We start from the raw sequence: 16,413 nt of genomic DNA, 5'->3' as shown, positions 1-16,413 counted from the left end.
AAAAATACTGTCAGCAAGCTGCAATTAACCAAGCGCCTATACACCCAGCTTTACATGCTTTTAACATGTAACAAACACTGGCATGCTGAATGTGTTGGCCCTGAGCAAAGTTCATCTAATAGTTTTTCTACCAGAGACATACAGTAGGCCTATGTGTCCACAGAAGGAAGTGTCTTCCTAATATTTTTTAGTTTCCTAGAAAAAAAAAAATACCGCCTTATAATTTGTTTTGTATGTTACAGGCGATACAAAAATGTATTAAAAACATATCATTTATTAATTAAAAATGATATGAGAGTCGAACCTATCTATAAATACATGTTTGTTTAATCTGTGCAGGCTGACCCTTCAAATGTCACATCACCGCGTGTAACAGCTGCCATCTGCCAGCCTGGCTTATGAAATGATATAGACTGTAATTGCTTTAAACTGCCACTAGAGGACACTCTAATATAATATTCATGCTGTGGGTTTCTCGGGTGATCACAGGGGGGTCAGCAGCCAATCGCCATCACTAGAGTTTATAAGAGATGAACTAACTAACTTATTCTTAAGTGTAAGATTCTTCTTTTTTGATAAATCCCTTAACATAAAAACATAAATATAAAAACTAAACAAAAAGAGCATTTTGATTCTACATAAATCTTTCCACTTTCTTGTTATAGAAAAGCTACACCTGTATCTATCATCACATATGATGACTGTAATGTGCAAAGATGAGTTTTTGGTCAGTTTCACAAAAAACACCACAGCATTTAAGACTAGACACAGAGAAACATGTAGGCTACTTCTAAATGAAGAGTGCTGATTTAAGTAAGTTTTAAATCAACTAATAGTTTACAGCACCTGTAACAGTTATTTTAACTGTTAGGCACTGCTTGTGTGGAGCAGGTATTTTGACATGTTACAGTAGGAAAAACAGGTGTACATAATAAAAATGATAATAAGGATGGCTGAATTCCATTTAGCTGCTTCAGTTTCCTGGTCCTGGTATTGTGCATGCTGGCTCAGTGTCCCACTGCCACTGTCTACTGTGAAAAAGGCATGTTGTCAAAGACATTCATGTGAGGTGAAGCAAAAAACTCTCAGGTTTATGTTTATCTGCATTAGGCCTTAAAGTGTCTAATAATTCTCCAACCAATAGGCTGTAATAGTTGTATTACATCAACTTGCTATTTTAATCAAGATTTCTTGGTAAGTTCCCCTATTTAGCATTTATAAGAGTATATAAACATTTAATATATTGTTTATAGCACACTATAATGTAGTTATTACCAGATATACTGTATGTGTGCAGTATTTGTCAACAATTACAACTATTAAGACATATTACATTTTTACAGTTGTGTTTTATTATATTGTTATTCATCATCTGTTTATACACCAGCCTCCATGTATGAGTGCTAACCGGAGGAGTAGTAGTTGTTGATGAATACAATAATAACACAATGTTAAATAAATGAACACGCTGCGTATCAACCTTATAGTTAATTATTCCCCGTGCAGGAGATTGTGTTTGAGGTGAAAGGTCAGGGTCACAGACAGGAGAGCAACAACAGCGCTGGTAAGAATCCATCATGAGAAGAGTTGATGCCTCTGATAAATATTTATTTATTTCAATTACTGAGATAGAGATCTCTCACGAGAGACCTGAGAACAACATTACTGTGTTATTACTACAGCTACTGCTGCTTCTTGTATTTTTCCATTACAAGTATTACTACAACTATTTCTACTGCTATTACTAATCCGCTGCTATAACATCAACCCTACGTACTACTTGCTCCCCTCAAGGTGGTGATTTGAGTTCTTTCATTCCATCAGCAATTGGCCCTTTAAACAAAATGAGATTGGGCCTGTGATTATCTGTAGATGGGTTTGTTTTGCTGCTTTTCTGATGGTGTCGTGGGCGCGAACTGTGTATGGGTTTATGCATGTATATAGTATATATATATGGCATAAATTCTATTTTTATTTATTATTGACTGCTGTTGTAAGACAAATTGCCTCTCAGGGACATTAAAGCTTAACTGTACTCTACAGTGCTACTAATACTTACTACTTACAAACAAACACCTACCACTACTACTACTGCCGCAGAATTGGTGGTAGCAGCAATAACACAACTTTTGCTCTAGCAGGTCTTCTACAAGTGGTAGAAAAAGTAAAAAGTAGTTGTCTCTGTTGTGTATTTCTACGTCTACTATTTTTCTTTCACCACACCCAACTACATGAACGAATGTGGTATATTTGTCTTTTTAAAGTGGCTTTCAACAAACTGGTCTGGTTGGGTCCAGTCAGAGCGGTTGAATCAGGATTAGATAACTCTGGGTGAAAAAAACAGCGATGATGACCCACTAAACGTCTGACCCGGTGTGGGGAACAGTGCGAGTTTAATTGTCCCCGCCCGTGAGCAGTATCAGGAGGACAGCGGGGTAACAAGTGACAACAGGGAACGTGCTGGCTGGCTTGTTAACCAGGGGCATGGGGTCTGGGAGGGGGGCCAAAGGGGAGCGGGGCATGGTGTGGTTGCTGCACAGTTCACTGGTGCAGGGGTATGCTCGACAGAAGTTTTGTGTTTTTGTTTTTGGTACTGTAGGGCATGCTCCCCATCGCCAAAGCTGGACTTGGGGGTTCATCGAGAGGTGAGCTGCTCTGTGCAGTCATGGAGACCACTGCAATGCCCCGCTGGTGGCGAGGACTTGGAGCATTCCCTTATCTACTGGTTCTGTAGTGGGAACCAGTCTGAAGGTGCCAAAGCCGTCATTCGTATACAGGAAAAAAATCTGATTTATTTTATAGTAAAATAGTATAATTAAACAGATTTCCGGGTTACTTATATTTTCTAAATAGGACTATCTGCAATTATTCACGTTTTCTCTAAATTTAAACCCAATCAATCAGTAAATCATTTAGAAAGCAGTGTAAGACATTAAACTAAATGTTTTAATTTTTTTGCAAATGTTTTGTTAAAAGTGTCTTTGATGAATATATTTATTAAGCTGACAGTTTTTCCAAAGAAATCAGCCAAACAATTTTTCCTCTTTGGCTCCTCAAAACTGGATGCCTGTCATGTCGGTAAACTATAAGTTTATAACCTGATTTGCTGCATGAGAGCATTAACTAAAAACAGAGAATGTTAAAAGAAAAGATGATGGCTAGAAACAGTGAAACAGAAACAATAACCAATAATAACAAATATAATACTTAATTTCAGTGCTTCAATAAAAAGTGTCTGTTAATGCAGAAGAGCACTCTGCTCCTGTGAATAACATCACAGTACAAGTACAAACTGATCAGTTCTCATAGTTTGAAAAAACTGTTGAAGTACTGGGAGATCTAGCAGCAAATGATTGATTAAGAAGTCTTACGCTGGAATATCAAAGTGAAGGCAGTATTGGTGCTGTTAAGAGGATCTATGTGCCGTTCACTCCACTGAAGGAAGCCTATTCTTACACAGAGGCAACAAATGAATCCAGCCAAGAGATTACAGACAGAGAAAAACTCGGGGAACTCAGACAATAACCACTTTTGGCTACATGACTCGGCAGCCTCAGCTGAGATGAATTCACCCATTTCATCTCCCTTCAAGAGCCAGGTCTGATTTTTAGCTCTAAATGTGTGCTGAACTTTGACAAGTACGGATAAAGACATGGCAAACTCTTTCACAGACCTGGAAATAAAGAGGATACAGTCGGTCTCAGTGCATTTCCACCTCTCCAGGGGGCTACTGATTTTCCACATTATTATATTTTACTACTATTGTAATGGTTTGCGCCAACAGGACACTGTAGGGGTGTTCGCTCAGAGTGGAACATTTTTAGTGAGTGTAAAATGCTATTCAGACAAGTTCAGTGAACCATATGTGATCATATACCTTGGAATTTTTAAAAGACTACTACAATGTTATTCATGTCTTTTTACATAACCAAACTGTTTCAGAGGGAGAAAATGTGAAAAATAAAACATAAATTACAGGCTGATATTTGCCTTTAAGATCTTTAATTTCTAATATGTGGGTATTTATGTAGGTTTTTTCTTGGCCTTAGCTAGAAAACTGCAGTGTGATAACATATTCAATTACACTGTAAATAAATTCTTCATTTAAAGTCTGTCCTCCGCTATTAAAATTGTTGCAGTTTATTATTGGCGTAAAATCATAATGTATGTCTTTAACATAATGGCTTTCCCATCCAGCCAATATAATTCTTTTAATCATAATTCTTAGGTCATGGATAAATGTATTGATTATTGGAACAAAATATAATCTTGTTCTGTTATCGGTAACAATTTATTTCTTGGGTTTGTAATTTCCTAATCATTTCAGGAACTATGTAATTTGGTATTGATTATGTGAAAATAGAGACATAGTTCTGAGACATTTATGTTAGTTAGACTATATTTAGCTGCATTGATTGATTATGTTAATTTCTGGAGATTTTTTCGACAATGTTAATAACTTCATAATGAGACTAAAACACAATAAAATATCAACTTATTATTGGAAACTTCATATTTGTTGGACTGTAAAGCTGCAGACAAATAGACACATTTTACATTTTAGCATGTTCAACTGAGCACTGATGGAAAGATTCTAGGTTACACAAGCAATTAAATTCTTAATTAAGTGAAAGTGAACCAATTGACCTCTCTATCCTCCTTATAACTACTACCAAATGATATACTTAATTTAAGGGAACTGCCCAGGAAATTATGGACCTGTAAAGTAAGGTGTTACTGTATTTTCCTTTAAAAACCACACATCTGACTCTAATAATTAATATCTGCGCTGCAAAATACAACAATAATAAAACAAAGAGTGTCACAAAAACAGACAACCAGATTGTGAGTACCACTCAAACAGTACTGTAGTACTGTAGGCTGAGGTTGTGTTTGTTCTCAACAATCCCGTCTTTTCACTCGCTCTGTCCTGCTGGAACTCCCTGGTCCTGTGAAGACTGAGACCTTTCGTTGCCCCCAGTTCACATATCCTACCTCGGTTTGCCAACAGAAAGGGACACGTTTTCTGGGCAGTTTCAACAACTCCCCCTTCTGACCCTATGCTTTCTCCAGCCACCAACCCCCCTCCTCCCTCTGCTCTGTCTTCTGTGGGACGGTACAGGGGTCCCATGCGGGTGTGGAATAGTCTCCCTCCTTGGTGGAAGGGGAAAAGGTCCCAGAGACAGAGCTGTTAATTCAATCAGGAGAGCAGTATGCTCAATTAGGCATCCATAAGGGCCCTGGATGGGTTCGGGGGCCCTGTAGAGGGCATGCAGCCCAGTCCCCACGAGGTATTAATTGTGGATGACAGTGTGTAAACAGTGGGGTGAATAGACAGTGCAGGTGCGGGACACCCCAGTCCAGACTCAATAGCCCTTTTCACACCCTTGGCTCTCTGTTGCCACTTTCTCTTTCATTCTCTCACTACGTAAAAATCCCTCACATCTCTGATTAATGTCATGGATAATTCGGCTTTGTGGGCTTATTTATTTGTTGCTGTGCGTTTCCGTTACTAGGCATGCTCCTACATCAGCTTCAGTGTGTGTGTGTTTATGTGCAAGTGTGTGTTTGAAGAGGGTAATAAGAGGCTAGGTTGCTGCTGTCCAGAACTCTTGGCCAACCAACTGCTATACACGGCTCCTCGTTTTCAGGAGCTATTGAAAATTGCGGCCAGTTCATGTAAAATATCTGGAATTTATTAAATGAAAGCCAGATGACACTTTAAAAGGAGTGGGCTTTCTATCTGACCTCCGATTTTTCCGTTCAGCCCACGACCCGGCCCCCCGTCCTTCGATCTGTCTTTCATTCAGTGCTGTAATTGTGTTTGGTCTTTATCATCTCAAAGTAACTGAAGATGTCCGATAAATAAAATGGAGTAAAAACTACAATCTTTCATTCTGAAATGTAATGGAGTAGAAGTAGAAAGTCACATAATATGGAATGAGAGTACCTCAAAACTGTATGTAAGTACAGTACTTGAACAACTCCAGTGGTGGAAGAAGTATTCAGATCCTGTAGTTATGTAAGTTGTAAGTACCAATACCACAAGTAAAATTTTAAATGCATGACTTTTACTTTTAATGTAATAGTGTTAACATCTAAGCAGCATTTTTGTATTGTAGCTGGTCAAAGTGGAGTTGATGTTAATAACTTCATACTTTTATACTGTGCGGTTGTTTATTCTTTAACAAATTATCAAGTTTTATAATCACTGGCATTTCATTGTACATATCATTAGTTTTGAATCTATAATATTAATGTATTAATTAATCTTAAATATATCAATGAACTAAAGTACAGCTGTCAAATAAAGATGGTGCAGTAAAATGTAGGATCTCTCTAAAAAAGAGAGTAGAAGTATAAAGTAACATACTGGTAAATGGAAAAACAAGTATCTACTTTAGCACAGTACAGGATTATTTATTAACTTCTACCACTGAGTGTATTATACTGTATGTAAAGTATGTCAAAGACAATACGTGAAGTAACCAGTAAATACAGATGTAAAAGGTACAATATTTCCTTCTAAAATATATTTTACTTTGAAAAGAATGTGGTTAATTTATTTATTAATTTATTATACTGTAAATAACTGTAAAAAAAAATAAAATAATGGGAAAACTAACTAGTTTGTGCCTCCATTATAACTTCTTTTAACCCACAACATTCAGCATACCACATCTGAACTCTGTGTGTGTGTTCTTTTCATACATGTGACATCATGGTTGAACATCTGTGCTAAATCCGCCTCCCCTCCGACCGTCAGATCTCTGGGTGGCCTCTGTCCTGCTCCGTCTGTTTCTGTGTCTACAGACACCTGCTAATTTTCGGGCGTATGTAGTTGGTGTATGCCGGCGGGGGCACAGCGGCTGGGGTGCCCTTGGAAGGGCCGCTGCAGTAATTGGGAAATACATTTCCTTTCAGCATGCCCATTCATTCATTTTTTTTTGTTGTTGTTGTCAGAGGTTTTCTTTCATGCTCGGCCAAATGACAACAGAATTAAAGTTTCGAGCCATGCTTTCCCTACAACAGCTTTACACCCACTTTGTCTTCTTTGTTAGGGGTGGAGGGTTGAAGCGAGAGGGAAGAGCAGATATAAATTGATCTCGTTAACATTCCAAGAGACACTCCTGTTCCCCCTCTCTGCTCCTCATCCTCACCTCCCACAGCATTTCTCCGCTCACACCAGGACATGAGTGGACAGGCTGGCACATAGCAGAGAAGAGGGGGGAAGATAATGGCCCTTGGGTGAGAAACAGCACTGGACTGAGGCGCATCCCACCTCTCACAGCTCTGATAATGATACTACACGGTCGCTTTGCTGAGTCTGTACGGTGGTCCAACAAACAAGAATGCATTTTATTGACTGTCTCAAGTACGTTTAGGTCTCAATTTGTCTCCCTTTATGTTCAACTGCCCTCTTCCTTTTTCTTCTCTTGCATTTGGCCTGACCCTCTTCACAAATTCTCTCCATCCTTTCTGAGAAAATCGCCCTTTACTGAAACCGCCTGGTGCACACAGAAATCATTAATGCTGACCCTAATTGTGCCAATTCCAGCAGCTCAATAGCTCTAATTACAAGGCTCTTCACTGAGGCACTCAAAAAGCAGCTGAACAATTAAAAAATATCTATAGGGACAAAGACTGAGAGAAGGGGATTGGTGGTGGTGGTGGGGGGTTAGCCATTGCAGCAAAGGGTGACCGGCTGGCCCTTTTCAGTTCTTAAAAACCCAGTTTCTGTGGATTGAGGGGTTGCTGAACTGAAGCTGAACACCTGCACTCAACACTCAGCTTCCCTAGTTCACCCTCTTTGGTCTCGCCACCTTCTTTTTGAACTGGCTTTCAATGGGCTACACAATTTATCTGAAAGGGAAAAGATGAAGAAAGCGAGAGGACAGAGAGCAAGAGGACGTGGGAGCCAGAAGTTGAGAGTTTGTAGGATGACTACTGTGGGACGAGTTTTATGAGTCCATTTAGAAAGCTTTTCTGTCAAGCTAAACAATTATGCAATATGATCAGTGGTGGAAAAGAATTCAGATCCTTCACTTATGTAAAAGAAGCAATACTGCAATATAAAAATACTTCATTCAAGAAAAAGTCTTTAGATTGAAAATGTCACTTAAGTAAAGTATTATTAGCAAAGTGTATTTTAAGTAGTGCCTACAAAGCATCAAAATGACACCCCACTCAGTGTGTATTATATTATATATTACAGCCTATTGGATTATTAGAACCGATGCATTAATGTGTAATTACCATTTTACAGTTCTATAAAAGTGTCTCATATTTTGTATGATTATCATATGTCTAATGTGTAAAATCTTTATCTGCAACACAACTAAAACTGTTAAGTGAACATAGTAAATTCAAATTACAATATTTTTCCAAGAAATTAAGAAGCATAAAGCAGCATGGAATAGGAATACTCAAATACGTCAAATAAGGAATATAATGCATAACAGTAGTATACAGTTTGTATTCATCATACATTTGATTATTTTATATGTAATTTACATACATTTGCTTTATTGTGATATATATGTATATTTATAGTGGTTAAACATCTTATTAATAATTCAATATTAATTTAAGATTTATCCAGAGCCTTTCTCTTATTCAAAGTCCATCATAATCAAACATGGGTATTTTTAAAGATGGCACCCTAATTAAATTGTGCGTTGTAATGAATTAAAAATAGTTTCACTGCAACTTGTTAAGAAAGTTTTAAGAACTACATATTTATTTTGAAAAATGTCTTAATGCTGAGTTTTTATTCATAATAGGATAGGATAATTTATGCACAATTATTAGAGATAAAGTGGCACACACAACTGTTCAATCAACCACTGAATTCACATTCTTCCAACACACACACACACACACACACACACACACACACACACACAGATCTACAAACACAGGCTGACCCCCTGCAGTGCTTGTCACAGCTATTGACTTTACTCAATAGATGTTTTCCATTCCAAGTACACAGGCTAAATGTCACGGCAGCAGGATACTTGGCTATTATAGAGCATTATGTGTCTCTGAATGGGGATGAGAACCTAGAATTTGACTTCACAATTGCTCGGTCATTGTCCCTGTTCTCAAAGACTGATGATAATGCACTGAGTGTCTCTGCAGCTGCTCAGTCTCCTGCTTCTCTCCCCTGACTGACCACAGCAGCCTTTTCTCCTCTGTGGGGAGTTTATCTTGGACCAGTTAAAAGGTGGGCGTGGCCTTTTAAACGCCATCCCTCGCTGCTATTGGACAGCTGGGAGTGTCAGTCAGCGCTGCTTCTCCTTCCTTTGCTTTTAAATGAAGTTGCAATGGATACAGGCGCGACTCAACCTGTGGAAGCCGCGATGAACAGCTGATCCTCCCGCAGTGGATAAAATCAATCACCATGATCTCCGCCAAGTCATGATTTCTCATCCGACGCGTGACACTATGTGAATAGTTATTGGAGAAACAAGTAGACAAAAGGAAAAGTAGAGTGGAGAGAGTATAGGAGTGTGTTTGGAGCGTTTTATTTTTCACGGTTTGGACCTGTTGATCATCAGTGTGACAGACGGACACACACAGTCTACCTGCCGCTACCTGCGCTGCGCTCGCCTAACATCAATTATGTTATTGTCAAGTTTTCTTCTTTTCACCTTTTCTCACTTTTTGGCGCCTCTGTTTCTGTGTTACCTGCCTCAAGTCTCCGCACAGAAGCCTGGTTCACGGGTGAGTTCATACCTGGTGTCTACCGAGCATCGTGCAAAAAGTGCCATGGCAAAATAAATGGTGTGCCAAATGTGATAATGTGTAATTATATATTGTAAAACTGATTAGATTACACATTAGCCCTAAACCTTACACCAACAATATACAAACTACAGGCTAATTTATAACTTTACTGTGTTTAGACGGCATGATTTATCGCTTTGATAAATTAACTGTACTTCCAGCTATCCTCAAGTGTTTCAACTGAAACCTATACAAGTGTAGAAACACGTGGATACATGGATATGAGACTATCCATAAGTGCGTTCAAGTGCAGACCAGGGGTACAACGAAGGTATAAGATGACCTTAATCTGTGATTTTATAGTAGCCTATAATAATAGTCCTACAAAGCAATCAATAAAGTCAATGGCCAGTCAAATTGAATGAATTTTCAAACTGAAACACAAGGACTCCAAAATAACATGTCGTGTTAATTGTAATGTTGACAGTTTAAATGCTTTTGAGCATCATGTTGTTTTTCTTTAACTCACAAACTATAACCACTTAACTTTAAAGGCCTAGTACATTTAGTAGCTACATAGTTATACACATAGTTGTAAAGGGAAAAATGTATTTTTGCTTAGTGGGCTCAGTGATCAGCTTCCCGAAAAAGACATTTAAGCGGTCTATCATTTTAATCCAGAAGAGTTAGCAATTTGTGTACTTTTTTTGTGTTGAAACCTGAACGTATGATACTCCAAACAGAGTGTAAGACATGATAACTGGCTGTTTATAAGGACTGGAATTGGAATAGTTTATTCTGTGTACTGTGATCACTAACCAGCATTTCCTTCACCTCAGCATCCCTGCTTTTATCCCTTCTACTTTTCTAGGACAGATCTTTGTCACTGTTAGGTTTCGCCATCTCTTTTTTTAAAGTCTCTCTCACACACACTGCTTTATTTGTTCCCCCCTCTTGTTGAAGCTTTTTCACAAAAACCCATGGCACTGCCCAGGTCCAGAGAGAAATAAGTGATGGGGAACAGCATTGTTTCACAGATGCAGTGTAATATTTGTGGTCGGGGGGGTGACTCGGGGAGGGGGCGAATATGTAATTCTCATACACATACACATATTGGAACTATTTCACAATGTCTTTGAAACCATCCCCCCCCTCCCTCCCTCCCTCCCTCCCTCCCTGCACAAGACACTGTGGTCAAGATGGCTCTATGGAGTCTTTGTGTAATCCCCTCTCTGTTACTTACTTTCTAATTGTTTTCCTACTGGTCAAATAATGAAAAAGTCCATGCAAAGTGTATGATATGACTGTTAAACAAGTGAGTTTGGAGTTTGTTTTATTGATTTTGTGACCAATCCAGGTAGCAGATCTGTTGTTAGCCACAAAAGAGAATACATCAAGTGATTGGAAGTTTAGAGAATAAGAAGAAAGGTGATTTTATCTGACTTTTCTGTGACTAACAACCTATCTGAGTTGTCTTGTGGTAGTCCAAACTGCTTATTCTACTTATTTCTTTCTATTCTAGCTTTAGTTAAAATGATTATATGCTCCTCTGCAGTCTCAGAAACTCTATCAGCCTCAGCCTTTTCAAAACCACACTGGATAAACTCCAACATAGAGGCAGATTTGAAAACAAGGCTGCTTCTTAGTCCTCAAAAAGTTGACACTTCAAGAGACAAAAGCTTTTTCAGCAGTAGGAATAAATGCTGAAATGTGTCCAAGGCTTGTAGCATCTCTATCAACTTTATCCCCATAGGACTGAACACTGTCTCCGCATCCACTTTATCCTCCTCCTGGCCTGGACCGGGCACAGAGGAGGAGCTGCACACCCCCACCACAGTAGATACTTTTAACATTGCTCACAGCTGCCGTAATACCAGAATTCACACCCCCACTTTCCACATTGATATCAGGGGTGAAAGCCTGAGCTAACTTCACTGCATAGCACTGCTCCTTTCTCATTTCCCTGGAGGCTCCATGACGCAATAAGTGCAAAAGTTTCTCAAAACTGGGGAATATGAGTAACTGGGACACTTACAAAGCGTTAGACAATATAAACCTTTTATCTTGTGATTGCTGCTGTTTGTGCAGTTCAGATAGGTCTGTCTGTCCCACTCCCTGTGTAAATTTGATGTCTCCTTTCGTGTTTTACCAAATTGTTCATCGGCTAGAGAGAGGGCAGCACCACTCAGAAGATGAGGATTGTGCGATGATGGTTAAGGATGGTGGTCAGGGGGGGTGACTCAACAAAATGTGAAACCACCTTTATGATCTCATCAGCAGACTTTTTTTTTAATTCTTAATGTGAAATTATGCTTTTTACAATCTAAGAAGATTCTAATAAAAAGGTCTTAATGACAGCAACAACATATTTTGTACTAGGAATGATCTGTCTAACAAGCAGGCAGGTGGTGGGCAGGCTGACACAGTCTCATTTCCTACAATTTTTAAACTAAGAAATGTGTTTCGGGGGGCAGGGGCTGTATTCAGAAATGAGGTGTAACAATCACTTTTACCCATCTATCCTTAATCCCCTTCATCAAACCAATCTGTTGAGTGCCAGGGATGGGATGAGATGAACAGTCAACCTGCATACTTTGGTGACAGCATCAGTGAAGACTCAAACTCATTGAAAAACAAACATAAACAGCTAGGCCTGAGCGGCAAAGCTTTCAAGACTGCATACCTTCAGCTTGGGAAAGCAGAGCCCCAGTTCAAAAGTAGGAAAGCCTTTTTATTGGTGTGAGGTAGATCATAGCCACAGTGCAGGTGTGAGTGGTCTGCATGTGCGTATGTTGATGCATGCAAGCATATGTGTAATTGTCGTAGGGTCAGCTAATGACTCCAAGCTAATGACTTTTAATTATGCTTACATTGCACAAAGGAATGAGGACTTTTTTAAGTGAGAGAACACTGCAGATATTAAAGTTTTATATTTAAAGGTCTAATTCACCCCAAAATGGCAATTAGTGGTGTACTAAACATGTTAGGGTTTAGTTTCAGTATCTTGTGATTCTTTATAGGCCCATTATTTTCACTTATGTGGAGAAATCATACGAGACGAAGGCATTGCAGTAGAGGGAGAGATAACACGTTTCTCCCTGCTGAATGCAATGCATTTTCTCACTTGTGCATTTTCGCACTTGTGTTTTCTCCTACGCTTAAAAGAAACAGCAAGTTCACCTCCCTTATGTGAAAGGGAGTTTGGCGTAATGAAAGAAATCAGGGAGTGAAGATGAAGCAGATGATTCAGTTTGAGAGAAAGCGGGTGCAACACCAAAGTAAATAGCAAACCAAAGAATAGAATAACAAAAATAGACAGAAAATGTGAATGTGTGGAAATTCAGCAGAATAAGGACATAATTAAGAAGTATCCAATCCATTCTTTGTAAGTATTTGGCTACTGGACACAAGATATGACAGATCAGAGATTTAGTATTTATTTATCAAACTGTACTGGGTTGATATTTTTAATCAGTAGCATCGTTTTCTGCAGGCAACAGGCAAGATAGCAGAAAATTAAAACAATGATGAAGAAATGCAACAAATGGACTGGACTTTTAAGGAATCCTAACCATTCCTGCAATGTGCTGGGACTGTTTGTCAGTACGTGGGACAGCTGTTCAAATGAGAGCTCTCCAGAACAATTTAGATACAGTAAGGGCTAAAAGCAAGGATATTCCGAGCTACATACAGAATAGTCAATGTGAAAAGATCCACAACCAACAAACCATCTTGCCTTAATAAGAAATCTTTCTTACAGATCATTGAATGAGGGAAAAGATGTACTTAAAAAAAAGGATGTTATCCTGATTTTGTCATGACAACACAGGAGGCTTCTCTGTAATCACTGCCTTTCCAAAAGAAGTACAATATTCTGGCAAAGGTGTATCTAACTGGGAGTGAATGAAGTGAAGTAAAAGCAGAATTACTGATTTAGTACGCATGCACATCATAATTATGAGAATTTACATACTCAAAGGAATAAGATATGTTACTTGTATCCTCTGGACACAATGAAGTTGTGTCAAGGAAGACCAGATAAAATGTATTTCTAAAAAAGTAAGTACAAAGGGCTTTGATGGAAATGACGGATAGCTTGAAGAAATAGACAGGAAATAAATAAGTTGAGCTAATGTGTACAAAACTACATAGAAGGATATGTATTATTAGAATAACTTTTACCTGTATTACATAGTAATTTGTTGACATTAGCATGAAACAGAGAAAGAGCAGAGATATAGAGAGTGAGAAGTTTGTCCCTTAATAATCCATAATCGCACAGATGTGCAGTGCACATTTCTCCATTTAGTCTTTATGGGAAAAAACATTCTTGGCAAAGTGATAAGGTCATAGTTTGGCATCACCATCTTCTGTGAAGAGAAGTCATGAAATACAAACCTTTCAGATTAACTTTGTCCTGACGTTTTGTTCAGCAGCAGTTTCTGATTAGGCACTTAAAGGAAAACTCCCTAAAAACAGTTATTGGTGGTGAAGCTTGTGGTTTTGGGTTCTTTTGTTGTATGGTGGTGTGAGTTTGAATACTGATGGAACAACAAACATATGCATGATTTTGCTGTTCTTAGAACCTTGCTGGTCCTGCTTAGTATAGTGCAATTGAACTGATGAGGGAAACAGAAACTGAAAAGGTTTGTTCCTCTGGAGACCATGCATGTGCTCCACCACCAGCCTGTTGCATTATACTATTGTATGTGCACACTGAAATTATGGTGTAATGGTGGTGCTAGGAAAAAAGGCCATAGTATTAACAAACACAGACTTTCTATCCTATGAGGACCATGAATATCATGGCAATCTAGTCGTAACAATTAGATTTTTCTTGTTTTTAAAGTTTGCATAAGGGAGGCATACGGCTTCAGGGTGGTGTTAGAGGAAATGTCATATAATTATAGATATAGACATAGACATAGATAGATATATAAATCTATGACAATCCATCCATAAGATGACGTTTCTTGAGTAGAAGTGAAATTTTGGCAAGTACTACAGTAAAGGTCAGGTGGCCCCCAAATATTAGAATTAATCCTTGTTGGATTATGACTACCACTGATATTTAATATCATTGAGGGTGGTGCTCTAGAGAAGCGAATGTTCAATCAAATGGTTTATCCTCTGGGTATCAGCACTTTGCTCAGTAAATTTCAGCATGTCCATTAGTAACTGATATTTCTTGTGTACAAGTGCAAATTTAGGCTCATTGATGGTGCTAGAGGAAAGGTTTGGGGTTTATCACATCAGGATTTGTCCTCTGGGGACCATGGATATTCACAGTCACTCACTTGAAGGTTAACCAAAGTTGGTGAAGAAGAATATTTAGACCTGACGGTGAAGCTGGACTAGAGGTCCATGATAAACTAACTAAATAAGAACCATCCTTTGGTGTTTAGGGATATTAGCCAGATTTCATGGCAGTCTGGTGAGTTTTGAGATGTTACACTCTGGAGGTACTCAAGCGGCAACCTCCATGTCTGAAAAGTGTACGTGCCTTAAATCTGTATTCTTTGTAATGACCAGCAGGGGTGAGTCCACTGGTTGCAAAAAGACGTCCCATTGTATTGGACTTAATGACAAAAGAACCATAGTTCTCACTTGATTTATTACCTCAGTAAATACTTTGATACACACTAAAGATTTTATGGTCTTAATCACTAGTTTCAATTCTTCTTAAACATAGCATGATGTTCATTTTGCACATTATTAACCAAGCTAGCTAGCTCCACCCGCTCATCCTAATGTCCATTTACGCCTGGATACAAAAAACCAAGATGGCAAAAGCCAAAATGCCAAACTCGAGGCTTCAAAATGGTAGTCCTACAAACCAATGGGTCCAATTGCAAAAAAACATATTTATATTGTGGGAGTTGTTAAAAGGCATTCTGGAAAATATAGGAAATTAAATTAGAATAAATGAGACAAGTAGAGGGAAATAGGGCACTCTAAGAAATTAAATGACAACTTTAAAGCCCCAAAGGAACCACTGAATTCCATTAAATGTCAAACAAATTTCCTTTACTGAGAACTTCAGAAAAACTTCAGGTTCACAAGCCAAGGACTGATATGACTAGACACCTAGGCTCCACTTATATTTCACAGGACATGGACAGTTGGCTTTAAGGCTTACTGCACCAGTGACCAATCAAATTGCTTACATATGTCGATTCCCTCTGATAACTGTGTAATCAGCAAATGCATTTCATGCTCAATTTTGGGGCTTTCTAATCAGTGTAATGAAATACAGTCAAAGTCCAGGCCTGGGATTTCAGGCCAGTGAGCTCCACGCATGGATCACTGCTCCTTCACGCAGCATTTCTTTTTCCTCCGCAGATCCTCCTGATAGCTGCAGTTTATGGGGTGCGTTTGCATTTATGTAATCGTCTAGACCCCTATGTAAATTCATTGTGTTAGTGACATGCACCAGCTCTTGTTTGAGAGGAATACAGCCTGTTGAAAGAGCTTTCTGTAATCCTTCAGATTATCAGGACGGCAGTAAAACTTCCTCTACTTAATCAAACTAGCTCAGCAGATTAGCCTCTGCTCCGCCGCACATTTAATCGTTTGATATGAGCGAGTGTGTGGTCTCAGCTTCAGTATGCAACTGTGGTAAGGAATCTATTGTAATGTGTGATGGACACGCACACATACTCACACACTTCCACACTTCCTGAG

General features: G+C 38.7%; 1 protein-coding gene across 12 annotated transcripts in view; it reads left to right on the top strand.

Annotated features, from left to right (window-relative positions):
* Positions 1–9,331: 9,331 nt before the first annotated feature.
* The window catches only part of smoc1 (SPARC related modular calcium binding 1), a 56,286-nt gene continuing 49,204 nt past the window's right edge, over positions 9,332–16,413 (top strand). For all 12 annotated transcript variants that reach the window (XM_038728680.1, XM_038728678.1, XM_038728676.1 and 9 more), the window contains exon 1: positions 9,332–9,726. In XM_038728680.1, coding sequence (XP_038584608.1) covers positions 9,625–9,726 — 102 coding nt within the window. In that variant the 5' untranslated portion in view covers positions 9,332–9,624. The remainder of the gene's footprint in view (positions 9,727–16,413) is intronic.

The sequence above is a fragment of the Micropterus salmoides genome, unplaced genomic scaffold (assembly GCF_014851395.1).
Source record: "Micropterus salmoides isolate LMB-PRFRI ecotype aquatic unplaced genomic scaffold, ASM1485139v1 Ms_hic_scaffold_19, whole genome shotgun sequence".
Lineage (NCBI taxonomy): Eukaryota > Metazoa > Chordata > Actinopteri > Centrarchiformes > Centrarchidae > Micropterus > Micropterus salmoides.
This window is presented reverse-complemented; position numbering and strand designations above follow the sequence as displayed.